Genomic DNA, 8,268 nt, shown 5'->3' on the forward strand with positions numbered 1-8,268 from the left:
AGACTTGTGCTCCAGAACTTGCCTCTCCCCTAGCCAAGCTGTTCCTGTACAGTTACAACACTGGTATCTACCTGACAATGTGGAAAATTGCCCAAGTACGTCCTGTACGTAAAAAGCAGAACAAATCCAATCCGGCCAATTACCGCCCCATCAGACTACTCTCGATCAGCAGTAAACTGAAGTAAGATGTTATCCATAGAGCCCAGTTTGTGTTCTGCCAGAGCCATTCAGCTCCTGATCTCATTACAGCCTTGGTTCAAACATGGACAAAAGAGCTGAATTCCAGAGGTGAGGTGAGACGGACAGCCCTTGACATCAAGGCTGTATTTGACCAAGTGTGGCATCAAGGAGCCCTAGCAAAAACTGGAATCAATGGGTATCAGGGACCAAACTCTCCGGTGGTTAGAATCATTGCTGACACATAGGAAGACAGTTGTGGTTGTTGGAGGTCAGTCATCTCAGCTCCAGGACATCTCCGCAGGAGGAATTCCTCAGGGTAGTGTCCTAGGACCAACTATCTTCAGCTGCTTCATCAATGACCTTCCTTGCAATAATAAGGTCAGAAGTGGTGATATTCACCGATGACTGCACAATGTTCAGCACCATTCGTGATTCCTCAGATACTGAAGCAGTCCATGTCCAAATGCAACAAGACCTTGGATGATATCCACGCTGTGGGTGACTAGTGGCAAGTAACATTCACGCCACACAAATGCCAGGCTATGATCATCGCTAACAAGAGACAATCTAACCACCAGCCCCTGGCATTCAATGGTGTTACCATCACTGAATCTCCTACTATCAACATCCTGGGGTTATCATTGACCAGAAACTCAACTGGACTCACCACATCAACACAGCGGCTACAAGAGCAAGTCAGAGGCTAGGAATACTGCAGCAAGTTACACCTCCTGACTCCCGAAAGCCTGTTCACCATCTACAAGGTACAAGTCAGGAGTGTGATGGAATACTCCCCACTTGCCTGGATGAGTGCAGCTCCAACAACACTATCCAGTACAAAGCAACCCTCTTGACTGGCACTAAATCCACAAGCGTCCACTCCCTCCACCACCAATGCTCAGTAGCAGCAATGTGTACTATCTACAAGATGCACTGCAGAAATTCACCAAAGATCCTCAGACAGCACATTCCAAACCCATGACCACCTCCATCTAGAAGGAGGAGGGCAGCAGATAAATGGGAACACCACCACCTTCGAGTTTCCTTCCAAGCCAGTCACCATCTTGACTTGGAAATATATCACCATTTCTTCACTGTCACTGGATCAAAATCCTGGAATTCCCTCCCTTATGGCATTGTGGGTCAACCCACAGCAGGTGGACTGCAGCGGTTCAAGAAGGCAGCTCACCACCACCTTCTCAAGGGCAACTACGGACGGGCAATAAATGCTGGACAGGCCAGCGACAACCATGTCCCACAAATGAATAAATAGTTTGAGGATTGGTTAACAGACAGACTAAAGAATATGAATAAAGAGCTCATTGCTATAAGAGAGAGACATTTTGTCAAGGTTTTTTGTCTTGCTCTGATCAGGGCAATTTGCAGAAGTACCAAAGCAAAGTAAAAACAACATTCATGCTGTATAAAAGGTGAGTGCTGATTGGTTACCAAGTAGACTTTGATTGTTAGAGCCATTTCCATGGAGACAGCACCAGTTAATGATGACTGACAGTTATCTGAATGATAAGTTTTGTTTAAATTTTACACCAGGCAGGTTGCTTTGATTGGTTAAGGCATTGCCTTTACAAACTTGCACGTGAACTGAAGCGGGCACATGTGTTTATGTTCTTTCTGTCTGCAAAGAACAGGCCTTGTATTTTAATATATGTAGCTTCCGGTATATGCAAGTGCATCACATTGCAAGCCCTGCAACTAACAATCCTAAATTGATGTCTTTTTTTCTAATTCTTGCATTTGACGTGGGCATCACTGGTTGACCAACATTTATTGCCCGTCTCTAGTTGCCGTTGAGGTGGTGATGGTGAACTGACTTCTTGAACCACTGCAGTCCATCTGCTGTTGGTAGACCCACAATGCCCAAAGGAAGGGAATTCCAGGATTTTGACCTTGAAGGAATGGAGATATATTTCCTAGTCAGGATGGTGAGTGGCTTAGAGGGGTAGTTGCAAATGGTGGTGTTCCCATGTATCCGCCGCCCTTGCCCTTCTAGATGGAAGTGGTTGTGGGTTTGGAAGTTGCTGTCTAGGGATCTTTGGCAAATTTCTGCATTGCATTGTGTAAATAGTGCATACCTATGCTACTAAGTGCTGGTAGTGTAGGGATGCTTGTGGATGTGGTGCAATCAAGTGGGCTGCTTTGTCCTGGATGTTGTCAAGCTTCATGAGTGTTGGTGGAGCTGCACTCATCCAGTCAAGTGGGGAGTATTCCATCACACTCTTGACTTGTGCCTTGTAGGATGATGGACAAGATTTGGCGAGTCACGTGGTGAGTTACTCACTGCAGTATTCCCAGCTCTGACTTGATCTTGTAGCCACTATTTATATGGTGAATCCAGGCGAGTTTCTGATCAATAGTAATGCCTGGGATGTTAATAACAGGGGATTCGGTGATCATAACACCATTGAATGTCAAGAAACTATGGTTAAATTGCCTCTTATGGGAGATGGTCATTACCTGGCATTTGTGTAGTGCAAATGTTACTTGCCACTTGTCAGCCTAAACCTGGATATTGTCCAGGTATCGCTGCATTTGAACATGGACTGTTTCAGTGTCTGAGGAGTCATGAATGGTGCTGAACATTGTGCAATCATTGTCAAACATCCCCACTTCTGACCATATAATGGAAGGATGGTCATTGATGAAGCAGCTGAAGATGTTTGGGCTTAGGACACTAACCTGAGGAACTCCTTCAGTGATGTCCTGGAGCTGAGATGATCGACCTCCAACAACCACAATCATCTTCCTATGTATTAGGTATGACTCCAACCAGCAGAGAGTTTGCCCCCTGATTTCTATTGATTCTAGCTTTTTTTAAAATCGGGCTCCTTGATACCACACTTGGTCAAATGAAGCCTTGGCATCAACAGCTATCACTCTCACCTCCTCACAGCTGGAATTCAGCTTTTTTGTCAGCGGTTGAACCAAGGCCGTAATGAGATCAGGAGCATAATTCTCTACACACTCTTCACTGACAATCAGTTTAAGATCATCTGTTAAGATCATCTGTGTGGTGTAGTTAAGTGTAGAATGAAAGTAGATTGCAGTGAAATAAACAGAATTCTTACATGGCTCAATAGGATTGATACACAAAGGATGATTCCTGTAACTGTGGAGTCTAGACACTTGGGACACATTCTCAGAATAAGGGGCAGGCCACTCAGGACTGAGATGAGTGGGAATTTCTTTACTCAGGGTGCAGTGAACCTTTAGAATTCTCCACCCCAGAGTGGCTGTGGAAGCTCAGCTATTGAAAATGTTCAAGACAGATAGATACTAATATATTTCTAAATATTAAAGACATTAAAGAGATATGATGAAAATACAGGAAAATAATAATAAGGAAGAAGGGCAGCCAGTTCAATCGTAAAGATAACACAAGGGTCCAAATGGCCTACTCCTGTAAATATTTCTATGTTTCTATGATCTAATTGAAACACATAATATTGTTGAGGGACTCAATCAAGTAGATGTGGTAAGGGTGATTACCATAGATGGAGAGTTTAGATCTAGAGGCCACAGTCTGAAAATGAGGAGTTAGTCATTTAGGATTGAGATGGAGTAAATTTCTTCACTCAAAGGGCAATGAGTTTTTGTAATTCTCCACCTAGAGGGTTAAGATGCTCATCTGTTGAGTCTATTCCAGAACAGAGAGCAGAAGATCTTTACATACTTTGGGAATTAAACGATATGGGGATAATGCAGAAAGGTGCAATTGAAGTAAAAGGTTAGTTACGATCTTATTGAATAGTAGAGCAGGCCTAAAGGACTGCACAACCTACTCCTGCTTCTATTTCTTTAGCTTTCTAAGTCCTTCCTTAGGCCACAGGTATCTTCATCAGAGAAAATAAATCTACTCAGAGGCCATTCTTGACTGGCTGCTGGAGTAAGACACGGGAGTGGTGCTTTGACCAACTGTTCCTTACAAGCGAGCAGTGCAGAGATCTGGAAACAAAGCAGACCAGTAGGTCACCAGGTTGACCCAGAGTCTCCAGAAAACAATCCCCAGTTTAATGGTCATTATAACTGCCGAGTACAACATCCGAGAGAAAATTGTATGTGTTCTTTTTATTTTTTCTGAGCATTTCCATTCATTTGTTGCAAATTTTCACAGTCTCCAAAATTTCAAGTCAAAAATCATTCAATCGAGTAATGGAATACTCTGCTCACTTTACATGTGGTGTGGGAAGAAGTGGCAATATGAGAATAGACATGTTGAATAACCCATGGGGAATGTGCTAGGGTGGGGCAATTAGGGGAACGTCACACTGTGATAAAACCTTCAGGAGCGCCTCTCATTAAAGCTGGCAATCCAAGCAAAGCAGCAAATTGTTCTTCTCCACTCTGACAGAGAGTAACTAACATTTTGTTTTAGCTTCTCTCCCCTAAAAGATGTTCTGCTAGAATCCATTTTTGGTAATGTCAGCTGCCCTTCCATAACTCATTTAAGTGAGCAACCTTCACGTAAACATGAGATCTGAGACACTATTTGATTTGAGGTACACACCCAGTGTCATCACAACAGGTGATTATAGTGATTACAGTCTGTTATTTAATCAATCTGCCACTTCCAGCACTGGAGTCTTTCTGTCAGCCATGGATCAGTGGGTAGACCCTTGCTTTTCAGCCAGAAGATCATGGATACAGGTCCCAATCCAGAAATTTAAGCATGTAATACTGCACTGGGAGTATCAGACTAAGGGGCTGCTAGATTGTTAACATTCCAATCTCTCATGAGATGCTAGTCTGAGGTCTGACAGGTCTCTTATGTGGATGTAATTGTGTCGGGGAGGTGATGGCCTCGTGGTATTATCACTTGACTGTTAATCCAGAGACCCAGATAATGTTCTGTGGACCTGGGTTTGAATCCCGCCATAGCAGATGGTGGAATTTGAATTCAATAAATATCTGGAATTAAGAGTCTAATGATGGCCATGAATCAATTGCCGATTGTTGGGGGAAAAACCCATCTGCTTCACTAATGCCCTTTAGGGAAGGAAACTGCCATCCTTACCTGGTCTGGCCTACATGTGACTCCAGACCCACAGCAATGTGGTTGGCTATGGGCAATAAATGATGCCTGGCCAGAGACACCCTCATCCCGTGAATGAATAAAGGGAAAAAAAAATGTAAAAGAATCCATTCTAGAGTACAAATATCAGCAACGCTCTCCCTTTTATCTTGACTGATATTTATCACTTAAGCAGCATCTCTAAAACTGTTTATTTCATTATTATTGCAGCCTAAAAATTGGCTGATACATTTTGACCATTATAACAGTTGATGATATTTCATAGGCTGTGAAATGATTTAGGACATCCTAAGGTTATGGAAGATGCCTTGAATCATTGTCATGTTACATCGGTGGCACCATCATGAAGTACTGTACAGTTCTGGTCTTCATGCCTAAGGAAGGATGTACTTGCCGACCATGGAATGTAACATCAATTTAGTAAATCTATTCCTGGGATAGGGAGATTGTCCTATCAGAAGTCATTGAAGAGACAAAGCCTATAATTTCCTAGAGTTTAGAACAATGAGAAGCGATTTAATTGAAATATATGAGATTCTTGAGGGTCTACATAGGGTAGATGCTGGAAGGATACATAATATGTAGAACATTCGAAAGCACATAACACCACTCTAGGTTAAGGCATCAGTACACCACTTCAATATATCCATTGTAATTTGAGACAGCAAACTTTAATTCGGCACAGTTACAGTATAAACACTGGACTCCAACCTAGTCTCAAAGAGCCCACTCCAAAAAACATGGGAATTCTATGTGGAGATTGAATGGGCTTTAAATCAATTGTTTGAATCATCAGTGTTATGAACTGAAGTGATCTAAAAGGAACTACTGTTTGTCAGATTAGTGAAGAATTTAGGTATTTGTATAAAATGATCATAAGAATTGAAAATACAAGCCGGAACTTCTAAAATTAACTATTGTTTTGTCATGCACATTCACCAGGACACAGTCATTTGAAACCAGCCCTTCCTTAGCAAAAGCTATTTCACTAATAACATTCTCTATCCAATTTCAAAAGTTTATTCTATTAAAAAAAGAAAACAGCAATTATGAAAACATTAATTAGAATTTGAACTGACTAGTTTAATATTTGTAATACTTCCAATAATTTTAAAGGAGAAAAAAACTTGATAGTCTGGGTAGACTGACCATTAGTTATTTAATCAAACAGCTTAGTTCTTTTAGATTATTGAACACAAAAGTAACATATAATTTAGCATCCGCACCATATAGGACAGAAGTACTTCACATGACTGGACAGTACATTAACAATAGCATTTATACAGAACCTTTGCTGCACGTTAAAACCTAGCACAGCCAATGAATTACTTTTAAAATGCAGTCACTGTTTTCCTGTGGACAAGGAACAGCAACCCATTTGTGCACAAGATCCCACAAATTGCAAATACTTGGATGGTGAGAGATAGTAGGAACTGCAGATGCTGGAGAATCTGAGATAACAAGGTGTAGGGCTGGATGAACACAGCAGGCCAAGCAGCATCAGAGGGGTCTGAAGAAGGGTCTAGGTCCGAAACGTCAGCTTTCCTGCTCCTCTGATGCTGCTTGGCCTGTTGTGTTCATCCAGCTCTACACCTTGTTATCTCTAATACTTTGATGGTGCTGTTTGAGACACAAGTTCAGTTCAGGCCTAAGACAATTGATTGATCTTGGTGAAATAATGCCAAAAGATCTTTGTTCAGGCAAAGATGGGCCTTGGGTTAACATCTTCTCTGGAAAAGGAACTTTCTACAATGCAAGTAGTCCCTCAGTGAAGAACTGAAATATCAACCCTGAACTCAAGTGTCTAGAAATAGCAAACTCCTGAAAATGGCGATAAGGGCAGAAAATAGTCGAATTACAATTTGTTTTTCATTTCCAGCATCAGTAGTGTCTTCCTTTGAGTAGCAATAAGATGTGGACTGGGTGATTTGCATTTTGGTTACGGCTGAGGGATGAACACTGGGTAGAACACCTGAGGAAAATCCACTGCTCTTCCCTGAGATTGGTAATCCTGTGAGATATTACACCTACTTGATAAAAACGTACACAAGGGTTCCGTTTGTCTTAACCTGAAAGACAGCCCCTCCTCAGTAGGGCACTGAAGAACCAGCCTAGATGTCATTCTTGAGTGTCTGGGTGAGCGTTTGATAGGAGGAATAGTGGGTGTGGAATCAGTGGGTGTGAACTGCTACCTGAGACAAGGCTGATCCCGAGTTCCATACGAAAGCATCACTGACCAAGATAGGGACGAATTGGCAAAAATTAAAATTCTAAGAGCAAAACTTTCATTCAGATATAAAGGTTTTAAACCAGAGCAATCTGCCTTTTTCTTTTGTTCACCCAAAAATGTATAAAATTATTACCTGTTCTATGGGTAAACGGAGTCTCTCGCTGAGAGGTAGAAGTAGCTCTGATCCACCGCTGGAACCCATGCTCGCACCCAACAGGTAGTGAGAGGCGAATGGCGATCTCCTTCCGGAATGCACCTGAAATTGACAGAACCCTCACTTGAAACTGACTGAACTCCGAGCGCCCACAAACTCACTGCTTAGTCCCGGCTTGCTCTCAGTCCCCAGAGCTGACAACAACTCCTCAAACTTTCCGAACAAGTGCTGTTGATTGGCCAACGTCATTGTTTCCAAAACATGGGTGGGGAGACAGGACCTAACTCAAGAGATCCCTTAAGAAAAATCTCGCCGCACGCAAAATTTAAACTTCAAAAGGGTGTTTCCCCTCAGACGCGTTCTCTCGAGCGTTGAGCTTCACGAATATGTGCAGAATTGGCACCACAGCACACCCTGTTGGTTATCTATTCAAGACATTTGGGATCAACTCCTCTTCGTTCTTACATTGAGCATGTTCTTAGGCGATAGGGTCAGATCTCCTGAGTTTGTGTAAAATAAGGAGAAATCCTTTCCTAATATTAAATGAGTGAATTAGCGTAAATTAATAGAACATGGAAACAGATCCTTCGGTCCAATTAGTCCATGGTGAACATAATCCCAAACGAAACTAGTCCCACCTGCCTGCCTCTTGTC

General features: G+C 42.3%; 1 protein-coding gene across 1 annotated transcript in view; it reads right to left on the reverse strand.

Moving 5' to 3' along the window:
* LOC109929354 (lysophospholipid acyltransferase 2-like) overlaps positions 1 to 7,983 on the reverse strand; it is a 66,195-nt gene extending 58,212 nt beyond the window's left edge. Inside the window, exon 1 of the mRNA XM_020529027.2 lies at positions 7,594 to 7,983. Coding sequence (XP_020384616.1) covers positions 7,594 to 7,662 — 69 coding nt within the window. The 5' untranslated portion in view covers positions 7,663 to 7,983. The remainder of the gene's footprint in view (positions 1 to 7,593) is intronic.
* Positions 7,984 to 8,268: the final 285 nt, after the last annotated feature.

The sequence above is a fragment of the Rhincodon typus genome, chromosome 27 (genome assembly GCF_021869965.1).
Source record: "Rhincodon typus isolate 14 chromosome 27, sRhiTyp1.1, whole genome shotgun sequence".
NCBI lineage: Eukaryota > Metazoa > Chordata > Chondrichthyes > Orectolobiformes > Rhincodontidae > Rhincodon > Rhincodon typus.